General features: G+C 36.7%; 4 protein-coding genes across 8 annotated transcripts; 3 read left to right on the top strand and 1 right to left on the bottom strand.

Annotated features, from left to right (window-relative positions):
- The first annotated feature begins 1768 nt into the window (after positions 1-1768).
- Positions 1769-3670, top strand: LOC21401378. 3 transcript variants are annotated; one of them, XM_024164526.1, is made up of 3 exons: positions 1769-2298; positions 3156-3474; positions 3589-3670. In XM_024164526.1, the coding sequence occupies exons 1-3, from the start codon at positions 1953-1955 to the stop codon at positions 3635-3637; spliced, it is 714 nt and encodes a 237-aa protein (XP_024020294.1). In that variant the 5' UTR covers positions 1769-1952; the 3' UTR covers positions 3638-3670. The 3 variants fall into 3 exon arrangements, with proteins under 3 accessions (XP_024020294.1, XP_024020299.1, XP_010087382.1); XM_024164531.1 differs by having other exon boundaries at positions 3156-3397; positions 3589-3656; XM_010089080.2 differs by having other exon boundaries at positions 1770-2298; positions 3156-3616.
- Position 3671: 1 nt separating this feature from the next.
- On the bottom strand, positions 3672-9024 carry LOC21401377 (protein EMSY-LIKE 3). Of its 3 annotated transcripts, none has more exons than XM_024164511.1 (10): positions 8536-9024; positions 7207-7412; positions 6982-7091; positions 6638-6875; positions 6321-6515; positions 6158-6226; positions 4939-5184; positions 4763-4831; positions 4611-4674; positions 3672-4137 (listed from the first exon to the last, which is right to left on the bottom strand). In XM_024164511.1, exons 1-10 carry the CDS (start codon positions 8561-8563, stop codon positions 3953-3955), a joined length of 1410 nt encoding a protein of 469 aa, XP_024020279.1. In that variant the 5' UTR covers positions 8564-9024; the 3' UTR covers positions 3672-3952. The 3 variants fall into 3 exon arrangements, with proteins under 3 accessions (XP_024020279.1, XP_024020285.1, XP_024020288.1); XM_024164517.1 differs by having other exon boundaries at positions 3672-4134; XM_024164520.1 differs by having other exon boundaries at positions 3672-4131.
- Positions 9025-9921: 897 nt separating this feature from the next.
- Positions 9922-13724, top strand: LOC21401375 (UPF0061 protein azo1574). Its single transcript, XM_024164704.1, has 8 exons — positions 9922-10388; positions 10571-10680; positions 11070-11126; positions 11219-11518; positions 11827-12074; positions 12326-12632; positions 12720-12993; positions 13333-13724. The coding sequence occupies exons 1-8, from the start codon at positions 9981-9983 to the stop codon at positions 13585-13587; spliced, it is 1959 nt and encodes a 652-aa protein (XP_024020472.1). The 5' UTR covers positions 9922-9980; the 3' UTR covers positions 13588-13724.
- A 625-nt stretch (positions 13725-14349) lies between these two features.
- On the top strand, positions 14350-17237 carry LOC112091380 (octanoyltransferase). The gene is made up of 2 exons (XM_024164886.1): positions 14350-14655; positions 15431-17237. The coding sequence occupies exon 2, from the start codon at positions 15434-15436 to the stop codon at positions 16139-16141; it is 708 nt and encodes a 235-aa protein (XP_024020654.1). The 5' UTR covers positions 14350-14655; positions 15431-15433; the 3' UTR covers positions 16142-17237.
- The last annotated feature ends 1424 nt before the right edge of the window (positions 17238-18661 follow it).

Genomic DNA, 18661 nt, shown 5'->3' with positions numbered 1-18661 from the left:
TATATACCTTAGTCACCTAGACTAGGGCAGCCATACATACGTGTGACACAACCTTCATGCAAGATGAAGGAGAATGACATGATTATCACGTTCACGGTTCATGCTTAATCTTGTTGCAAGCATATATGGTTTAGAGAATATATATATATACCTTAGTCACCTAGACTAGGGCAGCCATACATACGTGTGACACAACCTTCATGCAAGATGAAGGAGAATGACATGATTATCACGTTCACGGTTCATGCTTAATCTTGTTGCAAGCATATATGGTTTAGAGAACAGAAAATTAATAAAGGTGGCAGACAAGGCGAAGAGAGTACTATGCATAAGGTGTCGAGGCAAGCACGGTTTTTGTTTGATATGTCGATATATATGATGTCATAGTGTGAGATCTTTATTTAAACAATTTTTTTCTTTTTTTTTTTCACACCAAATAAAATAGAAGTTCAACAAGAAGCTGGTCATATATTTCAGCTGAACAAAGATATATAAAATGTTATAATTACAGGCGTGAAATTGAAAGATATTTTAGGATTTTTTTTTAATAAATAAAAGATTGTGTTTATGGCATGAATGCAAACTTGGAAGAGAAACTCCTATGACCCACTCTGAGTTGGTAACTTAGGGACATGACTTTAAGCCATGATGTTGATAGTTTTTCCAATAACTACTCCGCAAATTAATCAATTCTGTAATTAGTTCCCTTTTGAAGTCAGACATATATATTACTTTCTAGCTTTGAGGGTCACCAGAAGCCAGAAGGGTCTTGCTTTTTTGACTCGGTGAATTTAAACAAACTTTAACCTACGATTATTTCTCAATTTATATTGTTCATAACCAAATTGCATGAGTATTGATAGGCACAGTATTAAGGAGCAGGTGTTTGGGAACCTTTTGAAAAAAAGAGATAAATATCCCTTACGGTGTATATGAGTCTACATTTTAACTATTTTTCTTGATTAATATCATTTTTAATTAAATAATTATATTAATCAAAAGAGTATTAATCAACAATAATGAGTAAAAATCTATACTCAATACATTTTAAGGATAAGTCGAACAATTTTTTTCTTTTTTTTAGGCCTATTTTGAACCCAAAACTACTCTCTTTTTCGGATTCAATCCCCCTTAGTAGTAATGGAAAAGAAAAGCTACTTTTTTGTGGATTCCACTTTGTATGTATATTGATTCCAGAGAAAAAAATGCAGTGAAGTTACTTTCAACTGATTATCTAGTCCAAGATTCTTCAGCATAAAGTTGATGCCCTCACTAGGCGATTTTTGTTTTTTTTTTGTTTTTTGTTTTTCCCTTTTTGAGTACTTCTCCATGTTTCATTAATTATCCCATCATTTGCCATCACTATACTTTTAACTATCTACTTGCAAAGACCACCCGAATGTTAAAAAGAATGTTAACAAGTTCACATGTACAAACAGATATTTATACATGCAATCCTATTAATAGAGAGAGAGAGAGAGGGGGGAGTCAATCAATTAACGACATGTCGTTTTTTAGAGGAAGCATAACATGTCGTTTTCATATTATTGATTTTGCTATTATGGAAGCTACATAAACTTAAATTAAAGTTTGGTAAAAAACAAGGAAATGGACCACCCAATTATGGAAATGGTATTAATATCACAATTCGCACAGTTGTTAGTTTAACTCAATAATTAAACAAAAAAAAAAAAAAAAAAAAAAAGCGGTTCGTAAGACTTATCCCATTGACATATTTAATCCCACGGCCTATGGGCAACCAAATTAAACCATAAACCAGTTTCTTCCTTCCACATCCCTCCCCCTAAAAAAAACCAGCCCAACTTTCTTCCACGACCCAAGTGAAAATCTTTTATCAGTTTTTCACTTTTCTATTGTAGTTGGAGTTGGAATTGTCCAACCAGCATTAACCCTCTCTCTCTCTCTCTCTCTCTCTCCAAAGTTTTTATGTGATGTCAGACTGTACGTTCGAGTCTTGCACAGTGGAGACGAGCGATGGAGTGAAGCTCCACACAAAGGTCTTCAAACCAAAAGGGGAGATCAAGGACGAGCTTGTGGTGGTTCTGGTCCATCCATTCTCAATATTGGGCGGTTGTCAAGCCCTTCTCAGGGGAATAGCAAGTGGGTTGGCCGAGAAAGGTCTGAGGGCTGTGACCTTCGACATGAGAGGCGCTGGGAGGTCCACTGGGAGGGCTTCTCTGACCGGATTTGGGGAAATCAGGGATGTTCTTGCTGTCTGCAAGTGGGTTTCCGAGAATCTCTCTGTCAACAGGATTTTGTTGGTGGGTTCTTCCGCAGGTAATCAATCTCTCTCTCGGTGATTTTAGTCTTTCATGGATGCATGTTTATGGCAGTGAAACCGGTTTTTGCTCCCGGGTATTGCTTTGTTAATTGGTTTTGGAAGATGATTTTGTGGATCTGTGAATTTGGTGCTGGTTTATGGCTTGATCAGGGGTTTTCTATGAGTTTTGATAAGTTCTATGCTATTTTTTTTTTCTGTTTTTTTCGGTGGGAAGGAATTGCTTTGGATATTGGGAAAATACACCATGTTTCAGATCAGGAAAGACAGAAAATATGTATAAATTTTAATTTGTTTAAGTAGGCGTGGCCAAGATTGGTTTTTTATTGGTTTTCTTTTGCTATCTCTTGTGCCATATTTATGACTTTGATCATGTAAGTTTTCAAGTTTAAGCTTGTTGGTGATACGAGTGTCCTTGATTTATCCAAAAGTTTGGATTTTTAGACGTCCTCAAAAAGAAATTTGGATTTTTAATACAATCTGTAAATTGATGGTATTCTGAGTGTTAAAAAGAAGGATTCAGTGGCAAAATATTTTTTCATGCATTCTGTGCTTGTTTGAAGGATTTATTTGGTTAGTAGGAAATTAGATTTTAGGTTTATTTTTCACCGATGATTATTAATTTATTACAACACAGGTTAATATATGATCTTCGGATTCTTAACTTGATATCAAAATTGAAGTTCCTTTTTGCTTGAAGAAATCCACACTACGCCTCTTGATTCTAATTTTGTGATCTTCGCATTAGAAACATCCCTTTTGTTGTCTGTACTCATCATAGATTGAGATTAATCTTCACGATTTTGTCGTGAAGAAAATTAATTAACATCATCTTTACCCCCAATTTTCGATGCAGGTGCGCCAATCGCAGGCTCAGCAGTTCATCAAATAGAACAAGTTGTGGGGTATGTAAGTCTGGGATACCCTTTTGGCATGATGGCCTCAATTCTATTTGGAAGACATCACAAAGCCATTCTTCAGTCCCCAAAACCAAAGCTCTTTGTGATGGGGACTAAGGACGGGTTCACGAGCGTAAAGCAGTTGAACAACAAAATGAGTTCGGCAGTGGGGCGCGTCGAAACGTACCTGATAGAAGGGGTGAGTCACTTCCAAATGGAAGGCCCGGAATATGATGCTCAGATGGTGAATCGCATCCTTCAGTTTGTTGAATCCTTGTAGGATTATCAGCCATTTTATAGAACTTGTGCTTGGACATATTGCCTTCAAATTGTCTTCTTAGCCCGTGCTTTGTGTGTACATGCTAACTATTTATGGTGTGTAATCTGCAGGAATTTGGAGTCTTGTATGCTTTCTTCCTCTAATATGCCATCACAGTGAAAATATTAAGCAGCTATCCGAGAGAGTTATCATATAGCCAAATGATATATAATTACATATGGCGATAGAGGGAGAAACAAGCGGCCATAATTAGAACAATCTTTACATAAACCAAGTGTCGTTTGTTACAAAAATTTTTTTACACGAAACATTCTCCCTGCTTTTAAGTTAAAACTTACAATGAAATAAAGCCTACTCCTAGCAAATGAAATACAACAGAAGGGTCATCAACCTAGTTGAGTCACTAAATTAGCATATGGCACACTACAAATACATATGTAATTGGGCGCTACGAACATCCCAAGGCCCCAAGTGTTACACGTCATCACCGTCGTAACGCTGATCATCCGGTACAAGTCTTCCATCCCTAGCCATTTTATCACCATTTGGACCTTCAACTGGTCGTCCTTCGCCCATCTCATCAAACTGCCGTTTCCTCCATCCTCGTTCATGGTCCATTGATTGCCCTTGAGAGAATGGATGATCTCCCTCATCTGCTTCTAAGGCAAAACGAATAAATTAAACGAGAAAAAGAAGGATGTGTATTTGTCATCCACAAAATTTTCTAGACATATTGTTCCTTAAAAGACATACATCCAATGTAATATAAATCTACAATTCCAATGTCACAGGAAGTAGGCACCCTTATCTCATGTCAATCGTAATAAGGTGATAAAGATTGGCAGGTGGTATAATTTATGTAACAATGTTTACCATAAAAGAAATGGTCAATGTGTTCATACCCGACAGATTTGATATTAACATGGATCAAGGTCAGCATGATTGGTAACTAAACGACACAATTGGGAGCCCTTACTCTAAAGAAGAAAAAAAAAAAGGAAGACGTTGATTAAAAATTTGTACAGAACCAGGTCAATCTGACTATCCGAGAATAAGATAATAAGATACAACAAAGGGTAGGATAGCTTCATCGACTTTTTATCTAGATAATTATATGTAATTTAGTTATTACCACTTTCACCGTCAGATGCATCTTCAAGCTTCGCAATTGCATCGACCAAAGCTTGTTCATGGTCCTGCGATTAGGACCAATGTCACAAAATAATGTAAAGAAAGCACTTAGTGCACAAAGAAAAGCAAAGGGTAAAAGTTCTTGGTTCTTACTTTCAGCACTTTTTTTGCCTTCTCAATTTCCATAGGGTCAGGATGGCTAGCCCCAAAAACTTTTTCAACCTGTTTAAGTTCATGCATACAGAGGGAAAAAAAAGGTCATCAAGAGAGCAGCTAATTAGGAAACATACTTTGAAATAAAATTAAGAGAGAGATTTGTTTTCTTATACCTCCTTAATCAACGTGTCCGTGTGAAGTATTTCTATATCACCCATACCCTTCTTCCCAATGCCATTCTGTTGTAAAGGGAAATCTTTCTTTGATTGACCCTTTGTGGTCCCTCTACCCCTTCCAGCGCCAGGAACTGCACCACCACGTGTCATGGATTTCTTATTCCCTCGGCCGGGTCCAGGGCGGCCACCTTTACGAGAAATCCCAGGATCTTCACCTTCCCACCTAATATCTTCAGGAGATATCTGCAATAAGAAGGTTCAAAGTCATTAGCAAAAGTACCTCACAATGCAACAGATAGAACTTTTGAAATTTGATTTTATTATCTCAGGTAAACAGTTCAACAGACAAACTATATAAGAAGCTTACGCACGACATGCCCGTGTATTAGCAACTTTTGCCGAGTGGTAGGTGCCATCAGTACGTACATGGACACAATTAGTTATTAATCCGTACATATTTACCTAATTCCGAGTCTAGAATGGTGCAATGGTTCAAGTTGTGTAAAAATGAAGGTACTACGATGCAAGTAATCCATAATTATTATATTATTAATATATTAATTTTTATTTGCTAAATAATTATTAATTATTAATTACTTTATATATTAATTTAAGATTATTAATTACGGTCCTTTTAACTACCCACAGCAATTCAACCTCACAATTTACCAAACGCTATAACAACACTTATATAATTACAGTTTACTAAACACTCAGCTGCTTTTTGTAACAGCTGCTTTTTGTAACAGCTGCTTTTTCCTTCAGCACAAAATATACAGCACTACCAAATTGGCCCATAAAGGTCAGGTAAAAAAAGTCTTAAATATAAAGGTTGAATAAATAAGAGATTTTCATGCAAAGCCGAATATTCACAGCCACATAAATTTCATTCATCGAATTAATGAATTATGGACTAACAAACGCCTATTGACACCATGATGCTGGTCCAACCAAGTCCACGTTCAAAGTTAAGAAAAATGTATTTAGTACCGAGTTGTCAAACTGTTGCACCCAAAATAAATTCGTAAAAGTCGATCACAAAAGTAAATGAACTCTTTTCATTAAAGTCATTTAAGAGTCTCACAGTAGTAGCAGTCATTTATTATTAAAAAGAAATTCAAGCCCGAAAGGCATTGGGGGATCAAGGGTCTTCGTAATCTATTCAAAAATAAATAAAAACAAACAAACAAAAGCAAAAGAAAATGTTCTGTTTTACCTCTTTGAGATTAACCCATTCCCATGTCTCATCTGCTGTATTAATATCATAAACCAGAGCATGTCGACCCTACCAATACAATGGGAATAGCAAGATCAAAAGAAGGCCGGAATTTATTTATGTACAAGATTTGGCTATATATATATAAAAAAATAGGTATTACCTCAAGAGCGTTGTAGTCAGTTATAACGGCCTCGTAGAAGTGGTTGTCTTCAGGCCACCTTGTCCAAACTTTTCTTCCTATTAACGGATCAAAAGCTGCTCCCTCAGCAGCTTCAGTTGTTCCAAAGGCACCTGTGGAACCCCGATTAGTCGCTTGGGCCCTTCCAGTGACACCTGTAGAAGGGTACTGCATGGACTACATAGCGGATGCAGCAGGCAGTATAATCCATTAACAGAGATGGAAAAAAAAAAAAAAAAAACCCAAAAAGTTCATTATTTCACCATGTTTGTCAATATCCAAAAACTCTTAGAACATACTGATTTTGGCTTTTTGGTTCGAGCTCCAGGAGGAGGACCTCGTCTTAAAGCTGATGAAGACGGCTGCATAGAGGGAGGCAGTGCAGGTGGCGGAGCTCCAAGAGACAATGAAGCTACAGACTGGGACGTTTTCTGTTTTTTGCGCGATGCAGAAACAGTTGGACTAGGTATGGGGTCGTGAACAGGTTGAGGAGCACTACCCATGCCTGGTTGAAGCCCACTTGCCTTTCTCCATTCCCTACATCATAATTTATTACACTTTCTGTGAAAACGTGAAACTGACCAAAAGTAAATTATGTTTTTCATGAACTTGATCAGCACAACATGTCATGATGTAATCAGACCTTATTCTCCGGATCATATCATCGGCATTAACCCTGGACAGAAGCTCCCGGTGTTCCTCATCAGATACTCTTAACTCCTTTCTTAATTCCGTAATTAAGCTCTCCTTGTCCTGAAAATACATATTATGAATGAACATGATTACTTTATGAATGAACATGATTACTTTATACTTTTTCTTCACATGGACAGAAAAAAAGAAAGAAAACGAAAAATCAAATAGCTACCCAAGTGATAGCATCAGATTGAGCTTTAAAGGCTCGAAGAACTGAACAGTATGCTTCTTGCTCAATGTGGTGAATCTGGGTTTCCATGTCACCATGGATCCTAGGCATCTGAGCAGAACCAACTGGTGCAGATCTTCCATTTCCAGAAGCACGACCTCCTCGCTGGAATCTATTTTGATGAGAAGGGGGAAGATCATCGTCTGTACCTGCAATTTATTCAAAAAAGAAGAAACAACATTTGAATTTTTATGTGCAGGTTCAAAGTTTGTAGGCTTATCAAGTAAGCAATCCCACATCATTCAATTAACAAATTATTGGCTCTACCAAGCAGCTACAGCAATGCCATCATATTCATATAAAAACATGCAAAGCGGTTCGTGGAGGTTAAGACACACGCACCATGATTGCAAGAAAAACGGAACAGGGGACATGATGTACATACAAACAAGTGACTGGGAACTACTCCATCCGAGTTGTCATCCAGTGCCTTAACCTTCTCAAGTAAATAAAGTTACCTCTCACTTCTCACTTAATGTAACATTTAAGGACTCCAGATGAAGCACCAAATACAAGTTACATCTAAAAATTATATTAAGCTGAAGGATACTTAAACTAGTGTCTATATTAAATGCCAACTATTAATACTGTCCAACATCTGAATTTATGACTATCTTAGCCAGCCATTCATGTCAAACTAGTCTAATCTAACATTAACTATAACTCAATAAAGCTCACAGTAAGTGGCAGTAGCAAGAGAAATATGCTTGGAAATTGGAAGAAATCACAACATTTTCTTACTACGCAGAGCTAATCACTCTTTTCTACACAATCTCTCTTCAAATCCTTCTACTGTCAACTTGAAATCAATAGATGAAACGAGAAGAAACTACAATAATTACTATGTAGAATAAACTCTGACCAACTTGAACTACTGAGAATTGCTCAAAAGAAAATGTTTTTGTTTCTTCAAGTAAAAAGTGGTCTTCAAGAACACCATCAAGTCGATCCAAGGTGATAGCCATGAAAATCCTAAGGTTAAAGTAACCATAAAACGCACAGAACTCGCCAAAACTTAACCTAATCTCCACACTATGCTCCATAAAGTCCATCAAAAGAAAGATCTTTACTTTCAAAACCAGAAAGATTTAGCAATAAATGGGACCAATCAAGAGTAAATTCTAGGCAACAACGTCAAAATCAGTAATTGCTCAACAAAGAAGGCACGATTTAGTACGAGCTAGAAGTTCATCAAAATTCAGCGGAAAAATCCCTTACAGAAAACGAACACACAAAAAGCATATTCGAACAGAATCTTCTCAGTTAGCTCACCACTGCTATCAGAGAGCCCGTAGTCCATTGTAACTTCTCAAAGACCAAAGCTTTAACTAAAGCCCCAGCAAAGCGACGTCGGAGAAGCTCACGGAGAGCGAAAATGGCGTCAATTTCTTCGGGAACTCGAGCTGTTGAAACCTAGTTCGGGTCGAAAATGGTCAAATCACAGAAATTGGCTACAATTCGAGGCATGAATCGGAACTGGAACCTAAGACAAGTTGAATTCGAAGCGAGAAAATTTGAGGCGCAGAGAAGACGGTCGATCGGTGAAGGAGAGCGAATTCGAGGTGGGAGTGTTTTCTTCGAATTGTGGGGCGAAATTGGAAATTTGAGGAGTTTGGGGGCACAACATTTGTTATTTTATTTCTATTTTAATTTATTTATTTTCTGTATTTGGTAATTAGGGCAAAGGGATTGGAGAGTGGATCTGTACGAACAAGAACATTGATGGAGGTGTGGATTCGGCGAGGAAAGGCGGACTTGAAACGACTTTATGATGCATTTTCTTTATCAGTTAATAACTCTTTTGAGTTCCGTGCAGGCCATTGGCTGACCGTTTCTGAAACGCGTTTTTTTGGCTGTTAAAATGCGTTTCTGGTCTGGATCAAATCCTCTTCACTTTTTGTTTTGTCATTTGCAGGTGTAGTTCTTTTTAAACACGATCAGCGCTCTCTAATCTTTGATTAGTTAGAGTTTAGTGTCTCATCTCTTTACATGCATCTTTTAAAATTACAATCTCTCAAAGCCCTTTTTTTTTTTTTCTCTTTTTTTTTTCTGAATAAATAAACGCGAGTGGATATTTCAACTTGACCTTAGAACATTACGCAATTTTGTGAATGAAATCTAAAAATTTCCTACACGATTAAAAAATAGCAAGCCATTCTCTGAAATTGTTAACTGTCAAAATAAAATCTCAATGAAAAGCATTTCTAGTGTTTTTTTTTTTTATTTTTATAATTTTTTTTAGGCAGCTTCTTTAGCTAACAAAACATGGTGCCCAAAATACGTTTAGGATGTAATATAATATCTTTATAAAAATTTATTAGTTTTTATCTATTTTAATGTAATGAAATATGAGATAAACGATGCCAATAAAATTTCTCAAAATACATTAAAAGATTATTATTAGCCTTTTTGTTTTTTTCTCTTAAGGAAAAGAAGTCATGAAATGGGATGAATAATCTCATGGCAGGCATTATTGTTACGTATGCTAGTCAGAAAACAGCAGAAGAAACACAAACTACTCAAAACTCAAAAGTCCTGTTTAGCCAAAGACAAAACGTAGCCTTAATCAAATAGCGGTTATTTTCTTTCCTACAATAGTCAAACAAACAAAACAGAAAATAAAAAAAATAAATATTTTCTTTCCTACAATAGTCAAACAAACAAAACAGAAAATAAAAAAAAATAAAAAAAAAAAGAAAAAGAAAAAATTAACGCAAATGCTTTCCCATTTTTCATCCAAGGCTTCCTCATTCCCACTCCCTTCTCTCTCTCACCTCTCTCGCTCCGCCGCCTCCCTCCGCCACCGCCACTCCTCTCCGAAATTCCCATTTTACCCCTCCATCCCCACCAAATTTCCCCGCCTGCCACTCGCATGCCACGCTAGCTCCGGCGGTGTTTCCATGGACTCTCCCTCTCCCTCTCCCTCGCCGGAAACCGCCGCCGCCGTCGACTCCGTCGCGCGCGATTTGCAGAACCAGAGCCTACGCGGCGGCGAAGATCAGCGAGACGATGGTTTTGGTAACGGCGCGAAGAGAGCTAGGTTGAAGCTCGAGGATCTGAATTGGGATCACTCCTTTGTCCGTGAACTGCCTGGCGATCCCAGGACCGATACGATGCCGCGAGAGGTTTGATTTGCTTATTTAATTTTCTTGACCTAATATTCTGTGTGGTTGCTGAGAAAATGGCGGAGAGGGAAAAAGCTTGCACTTTTCTAATCCGCAATGTCTGGAGTGATTAATTGCTTGTGATATAAATATTTAGTCGAAAGAAACATTTTTTTAATCAAGAAATTGTTTTGATTTTTCAGGTTTTGCATGCGTGTTATACAAAAGTGTTACCCTCAGCGGAAGTGGATAAACCTCAGCTTGTTGCGTGGTCAGAATCAGTGGCTGATTTGCTTGATTTAGATCCTAAAGAGTGAGTAATCTCGTTTGTTGTGATACCTAGAATACCAAAGTTATTATTCTGTTCAGTAATCGTAGTTCAAAAATAAAAAAAACAAAATTTATACGAAAGAAAGAACATAAGAGAGTGTTAGGTGAGTTTCATTGAGAATAGAAAAACATCATTTATCACTTGGCAGTACATTAATCTTACCATGATAGTTAATTAGTGACTTACACATGTATAATGGTGATGAATTGCTACAATCTTGAGAATATATTGAAGGAAGTAACTTTATTACTTACCGGTGAAATTAAAAAAGAAAGGTAGTTCACTTTTCATTTATGATTCAGGAAGGTTTCCATTTCATATTTTCTGGGTCGTTCTTCATGGAAGTAATAATAGTTGTGTTGGAGTTTCAGGTTTGAAAGGCCAGATTTTCCTCTTCTGTTCTCTGGTGCATCTCCTTTGGTGGGAGCGTAAGTATTAAACTCAAGCCTGCGTTACGAGACTTGAATTTTAGGCCCTTAGAGATTTTGTGCACAGTCTGGATTGAATGTTTGTTTTGCAGGGTCCCTTATGCCCAATGCTATGGAGGACATCAATTTGGTATGTGGGCTGGGCAGTTGGGAGATGGTCGGGCAATAACTCTTGGTGAGGTTATTAATTCTAAGTCCCAGAGATGGGAACTGCAGCTTAAAGGTGCCGGGAAGACTCCCTACAGTCGATTTGCCGATGGGCTCGCAGTGCTGCGCAGTAGCATTAGGGAGTTCCTTTGCAGTGAGGCAATGCATAGTCTTGGAATTCCAACAACTCGAGCTCTTTGTCTTGTGACAACAGGAAAATTTGTTACTCGAGATATGTTCTATGAGTATGTTCAGCAAACTTGGATTATTATGCTACTAGCACTTTACTGTCACCGCATGGTTTCCTTTTGTTGTGGAAACTTATTTTATTAATTCAAGTTAAAATAAAACATGAGTTAGCCCTTTTATTTATTTGAGAAGGTTCCTTTTTGATCTTCCAGTTAAATTTACTCTTTTTAGTTGGATTGGAGATTTCATAGTTTTGTGTTAATCCTAACAGACGAAACTGGGTATCATGAATTCCCAAGAATTGTATCCATTGAATAACTGGTTTTTCATATAATTTACTGAATTGACATACCTTTGTTTGTAGTGGGAACCCAAAGGATGAGCCTGGTGCAATTGTCTGCAGAGTTTCCCAATCCTTTCTGCGATTTGGTTCATACCAAATACATGCATCTAGAGGCAAAGAGGACCTTGGAATTGTTCGTGCTCTTGCAGACTATGCCATTAAGCATCACTTTCCTCATATTGAGAATATGGACAAAAGTGAAAGTTTATCTTTTAGCACAGGCGATGAAGATCATTCAGTCGTGGATCTGACTTCTAATAAGTATGCAGGTAATGCCTGTAGTTTGCTCTTGTGCTAGCGAGACATACTAACAACTCTAGTTTACATATTGGTTGAATTGTAAACTTTCACTTGTTATGTTGTTCAATATAGTTGCAGCTAGCGTTTTGGCTTTGGGAACAGACACAAGGTTTAGATTTTGTTATCTTAATATACCCTCTGAAATAACTGAAGAAATACTTCAGAATCAGAATTTTGAACTTCTTCATTACCTTATTCCTTCCGTTGTAATCTTGTACAGCTTGGGCCGTGGAGGTTGCTGAGCGTACTGCATCCTTGGTTGCTAGCTGGCAGGGGGTTGGTTTTACTCATGGTGTTTTGAACACTGATAACATGAGCATTTTGGGACTCACCATTGATTATGGTCCGTTTGGATTTTTGGACGCATTTGATCCAAGTTACACACCGAATACTACAGATCTTCCTGGCAGGAGATATTGTTTTGCAAATCAGCCTGACATAGGCTTGTGGAATATTGCACAGTTTGCCACAACTTTGTCTGCTGCTCAGTTGATAGATGATAAAGAGGCAAATTATGCCATGGAGAGGTAGTTTTTGTTTCTAGTTCTTTGTTCGTAAGAGAATTTGTTAGTTAGCATGTGCTTGATTTTTTTTTGCTCCTTGACTTGTTGCAGATATGGAACCAAATTTATGGACGAGTATCAAGCTATAATGACTAGAAAACTTGGTCTTCCTAAATACAATAAACAGTTGATCAGTAAACTCCTCAACAACATGGCTGTTGACAAAGTCGATTACACAAACTTCTTTCGGTTGTTGTCCAACATCAGAGCTGATCCCAGCATCCCGGAAGAGGAGCTGTTGATCCCACTTAAAGCTGTTCTGTTGGATATTGGGAAGGAGCGCAAAGAGGCGTGGATTGGATGGGTAAAATCCTACATAGAGGAGGTATGATAATAACATGCTTTTTGGTTCTTTGGCTACGTGCAAGCACACTTAAAACACATTTATACTGTAAATCCCCGTATATCAAAAATCTTGCACGGTAGATATTTAGCATTTTTCGATTAGCGATTCACTTCATAGTTTTCATACGGTCATCAAGGATTAGGACAAGGAGTTGCAATAATATCTAACCGCTGGTCCTCTCTATTTCACTTTGAAATAAAAAGGACTGTGACTAGTTATTGAATGTTTCATTTATCATGTCAAAGCGAATGAAAAGTAGCAGAAAAGCTGCTCTCTACTTTTAAGTTCATTTCTCTCAATTTCACTTGGTTTTTGCAGTTAGCGGCAAGTGGCATATCAGATGAAGAGAGGAAGGCCTCCATGAATGCAGTGAATCCCAAATACATTCTCAGGAATTATCTCTGCCAGAGTGCCATCGATGCTGCCGAACAAGGTGATTTTGGAGAGGTTCGGCGGCTGCTTAAAGTAGTGGAACGGCCGTTCGATGAGCAGCCGGGAATGGAAAAAAATGCTCGCTTGCCACCGGCTTGGGCATATAGACCAGGAGTCTGCATGCTTTCTTGTTCTTCATGAGTTGTTTATGTTTGTTCTCAGTTTTCACTGTCTTATTATAATTGCACCTTAAAAAAAATGTAGAACTGTTCAGCTATTTATTTTTTTAATTTATTTTTTTTCCTGGGTTAAAGAGCAACTTGCTATCCAAAAAAGATTGTTCTCAGTTTTCACTGTCTTATTATAATTGCACCTTAAAAAAAATGTAAAACTGTTCAGCTATTTATTTTTTTAATTTATTTTTTTTCCTGGGTTAAAGAGCAACTTGCTATCCAAAAAAGATAAAAAAAAAGGGTTATAAAGACTAATTTCTTGTATATAATAGTGAATTCCAGTTTCTCTTGCAATAAAAAGAGCTGAGGTTTGTATATACCCAGAGCCACCTGAGGTTTGTACTTCCGCCGTGTTCAACCGTTAGATTTTCTTCATGTTCTTATTATTTTTTATTTTTCAAAATCTTACAGATTTACATCATTTATCATGTGCAATCTTCAGTGCGAATCATCTGATTTGATTTCGCATTAATATCTATGTGAGTGTGCAGTCTTAAATGATAAACATTTAATTGGAGGTATCTCAAAGAATGATCTTTTGAATGTCATAAATTAATGTAAACGTCAGACGAATTAAATGGCCAGTAAATCGTTTTAATCTACATTATTTATTTTTGGTAAGATTCTTCCTTTCCCAACAGATACGCAAATAGTTCCAACTTCCAAGACCGACTACAAACCTTCTAAACAGAACTTGAAAAGAATGCAACTTTAAAAGGTCTGCAAATAAACAAAAGTTTCATCACAAAAATTGACAAATAAATAAATAAATGAATAAGAAAACAAGGAAACCAAATTTGGCACTCTTATCTACTATCTTCTACTTTTGGTTCTGGTCCTTTGAATCAGCACAAGACAAAAGCGCTTTTTTTTTTCCCAACCAAAATTGCACTTCTTCCACCCAATAAATAAACCTTAAAACCACTTTTATCCTCCAAAATCAATGCCGGATCTGCTTTCTAGCGCGAGTCAATGGTGCTTTCAGAGAGCTTTTGAGTTGTATAATTGTATATGTGTGGTGTTTCGACATCTCTAGGTAAGTGCATTTTGTTCCAAAGCTCTGAAATTTACAGTTTTTTTTTTTTTTTTTTGGATTGCAGAATTCCTGCTTAACGTCATTCAAGTTCCTTGTATGGTTCTCTTTCACGCCAGTTGGAAAAACATTTCAGAAAAGTTGTTCTTCAGAAAAGTTGAATTCCTGGTTTTGGTTAGTTGGCCATTAAATGTTTGTTGAAATGCCTATGTGAACGAGCTATGTTAATTAAATATCAACTACACGATACACAAAGTGTTGTTTGTTTTGTTTTGTTTTTTTTTTTGTTTTTTGTTTTTTGTTTTGTTTTGTTTTTGAATTACGTTAGTTCTTTTGTTTTGTTTTTAGTTATATGGCGGCCTTCAAAAGTTGGCACTATTTGAAGTTAGTAGCTCTAATGTGAATAATAGTAATGGTGAGAATGAATAAATCATGGGTGAGCCAATGGATGAATTACGTTAGTTCTTTTGTTTTGTTTTTAGTTATATGGCGGCCTTCAAAAGTTGCACTATTTGAAGTTAGTAGCTCTAATGTGAATAATAGTAATGGTGAGAATGAATAAATCATGGGTGAGCCAATGAATTTAGTGTATCACAATTTTAGTGTATATGCTTGTGCTTATCAATCTTTAATCCTAGTTTTTAAATTTCTGAATATGTGAACAATCATTTGATAGTTTGGTGGTCGGTGTCCATGTGACAAATTAAAAAAAAAAAAAAAAGGAATTCACGCATTTATTCTAATCAGGGGTACTGAATCTTTGTGCTGTGCTGTGCAGGGAATGAGAATTCCTCGAAATCTTGAGGTATGGAAAATGGGCATCGTCAACTATTTGGATGCACTTAAGTTGCAAGAAAATCTGGTAAATGCTAGAAAAGTTCACAAGATACCAGATACCCTTTTGTCCCTGCAACATCCACCAACGTATACTCTTGGAAAACGGAGGACCGACCACAATCTGTTAGTTCCCGAGCCCGACCTTAAAAATATAGGTGCTGAACTGCACTATACGCAGAGAGGAGGAGACATAACATTTCATGGTCCACATCAAGCCGTCTTGTATCCTATTATTTCTCTCCGTGATATTGGACTTGGTGCTCGGAATTATGTTGAGAAACTCGAATCTACTATGATTGAATTGGCGTCTTTGTATGATGTCAAAGCTCATGCTGGACGAACAGGTGAAACCGGGGTTTGGGTTGGAGATAGAAAGATTGGTGCAATTGGAGTTCGGATTTCGTATGCAATCACCTCTCATGGGCTGGCATTCAATATTGATCCAGATTTGAACTATTTTAAGCACATTGTACCATGTGGGATTGCAGATAAAGAAGTTACATCATTGAGAAAGGAGACAAACATGGCGCTTCCTGCAGAGGAAATAATTCAGGAGCAGTTGATTTCTTGTTTTGCAAGGCAATTTGGCTACGACAGCGTTTCATGGAAGGAGGGTGCTTCTATATTGTCTGCCGTCAGCGAAATTGAATGAGATAAATTTCTTAACTCTGTACTCTTTCTTTACTTTTATATCTGTTGAGATAATTTTTGTGTTAATTTATACATTTCACATGATTGAAAGTATTAAAAACTTTGGTGAGTTCATAGACTTGGAAGAAAGTCCAATCCAGTTTTGAAATGCTAGTGATTTATGTTGGAAAAGTTAATGTAAACATGTGGCAAGAAATCTTGGGAACTGCATGACAGTTAGATTATAGTGGCTTTCCAAGTTTGGGAGTTTGAAACTGTTTATGACTAAGATGATCATGCCTCAGTAGTCAGGATCATGAGATCAGTTTCTGTCATTGATCAGCATCTAGTCCACAATCTTCAAACAAGCATGGTTGACAGCAAAAAACCATGTTACCTAGTTTCAAGCTGCAGTGTTTGATCATGCATCCAAAGGGGTTTGAAGAAGTCAGCACCATTTCTTCTACATTAGTCTTGCTGGCGTAGACCACATGTTTTTCTAAAGGGAATCTTTTTATCCACATGTATTTTGAATCCAAGCTTAAAATAAAATAAAATAAAATAAAATAAAAAAGGCAAATTTAGTCAAATTTTGATGCAGCTTTCAGGAGTTCCTTGACCAGATCTTGTAATATATAAATTCTCTTCAAACCTCTAGAATCCATTTACTTCTACCAAGCAGATGAGCTCTTATTGTAAAGAATTGAGTTTTCCATCCCTAGTGAATTAAATAGAGTGACTAAATTATTGATGCAAATCACATAGTTTATTGAAGCAAATCCGTTTATTTTAGAAAATTATCATTCTATATTTCTTAAAGATTGCGGAAACGAGTTCAGGCAGGTTCATAAAGGAATCAAACTTAATTACAAGAAAATTTCCTCCAATACACACACACACACAAGAATAAAAGGGCTAATGGTGAAACACCTCAATGAAAGTGTATCTCCGTATATCAGAGGAATTTTTCTGAAGCAAGAAACCAGTTAAGTTTGATCATGGTAAAAGGTTATCCATTTGTCCAGTTAATTTGACTAATGTTGAAAATTAGAAGAAAAAAAAGATTTGCCAAAGGTAGTAGTTGATGAAAGGGGAATATGGCAGTTTCCTGGAATATGACGGGGATTAAAAGCAAGCCTACCCAGCCAAGTTTAGCTGTGTTTGTCAAACTGATCATACACAGAATACTATTTAGTTAAATTATACAAACAAGTACAGAAAAATGAGGTGACTAATTTGGTCTCATGTGATAAGTCACATGAGACATTATGTAAAATATTCAAAGTTTTCAGAGAAGTCAGGAAAATATGGTTCTTAATTTAACATCACATGATCCGCAGCTTCTAAGTTCTGTTCCAATGCAGAATCAGTATTACTAAGGCTGAGGATTTATTTAGAAATCTATTACGGCCACCTAATTGAGCAGTTGGAAAGTTTGTGAAGCCAGAGTACAGAATTTTCTGCCATTATTTTCCCAACATTCCTGTTCAGTTACTTTCCTTTATCTTACACTTACACACTTTGCCCCGCCAGTTTGTCAACCAGCCCTTGTAACAGTGCAACAAAACCACTGATACCCACTGATTGACTAAAGGATTCTTAGGCTATGATTTTGTCATGCAAAAACCAAGGTTTTTTTATTTTATTTTTTTTATTGAGTAATAAAGTAATTGTTTTATTTTTTTTTTATTTTCGAATAAAGTAATTGGGTATTTCTCTAGAAGACCTCCCTATCGGTAGAGTTAGTTACTGATTATTAGATTTAATCAAAATCATATCAGATTAAAAAGTTACGCAAAACATATAATTTCTAATACAAATCTGATGGTTGAAAACAAAGCCGTTGCGATGGCTATTTTTTCAGTAACAACTAGAGAAATTTTCTACTAATTTGCAAGTGAACTACCATTATGTGAATTTTGGAGGACCCACAAATTATTGAAACTCAAGTATTATCATGTGACAATTTTTGACTTAGTGGAAACATGTTTGTTATTTTAAAGTTTTGTTGAGTGACATCTATATATTATTACACTCTCTCTTAGGCTGCAACTTCATATAGCATGCATGCACCATCACCTTCTTTAGATAGAAAACTACATAAAGATATCTCTATTTCTCTTTCTTATTAAGCAAGCCACCGCCATGAAAACCAGTCAGAGAGCTTTGGTTGTCTTCTTTGCTATGATTCTCATGCAAACTTCTCTATGTTCTTCGCTAGCACCCTGTGAAGAGAGACAGGTTCATACACTGGATAGAAACCAACCCAGAAGATTGTTAGTCTCAGTTGCTTCATTTTCTGCCAAAGTGACCAGTAAAACTCTGGAAGATGCGCAGAGATCTGTAGAGACAAGTTTAAGGAAAGCCCCGCGCAGCAAATCGAACCCCATCCAGAACAAGTAAACATGTAAAACATCTATGTAGAGATCTCTAAAGGAAAGAGAGATAAATATATGTCATTCTCTTTCCAAATTTTTGCAGTTTCCTTACTTATTTTACTGTTGGATAGGCAGGAGAATCAGATCTCTATAATTTTTCTTTC

Source organism: Morus notabilis, unplaced genomic scaffold, assembly GCF_000414095.1.
Source record: "Morus notabilis unplaced genomic scaffold, ASM41409v2 Scaffold89, whole genome shotgun sequence".
Taxonomy (NCBI): Eukaryota; Viridiplantae; Streptophyta; class Magnoliopsida; order Rosales; family Moraceae; genus Morus; species Morus notabilis.
Note: the sequence above shows the minus strand (reverse complement) of the source record. Positions and strands in the feature narration are given on the sequence as shown.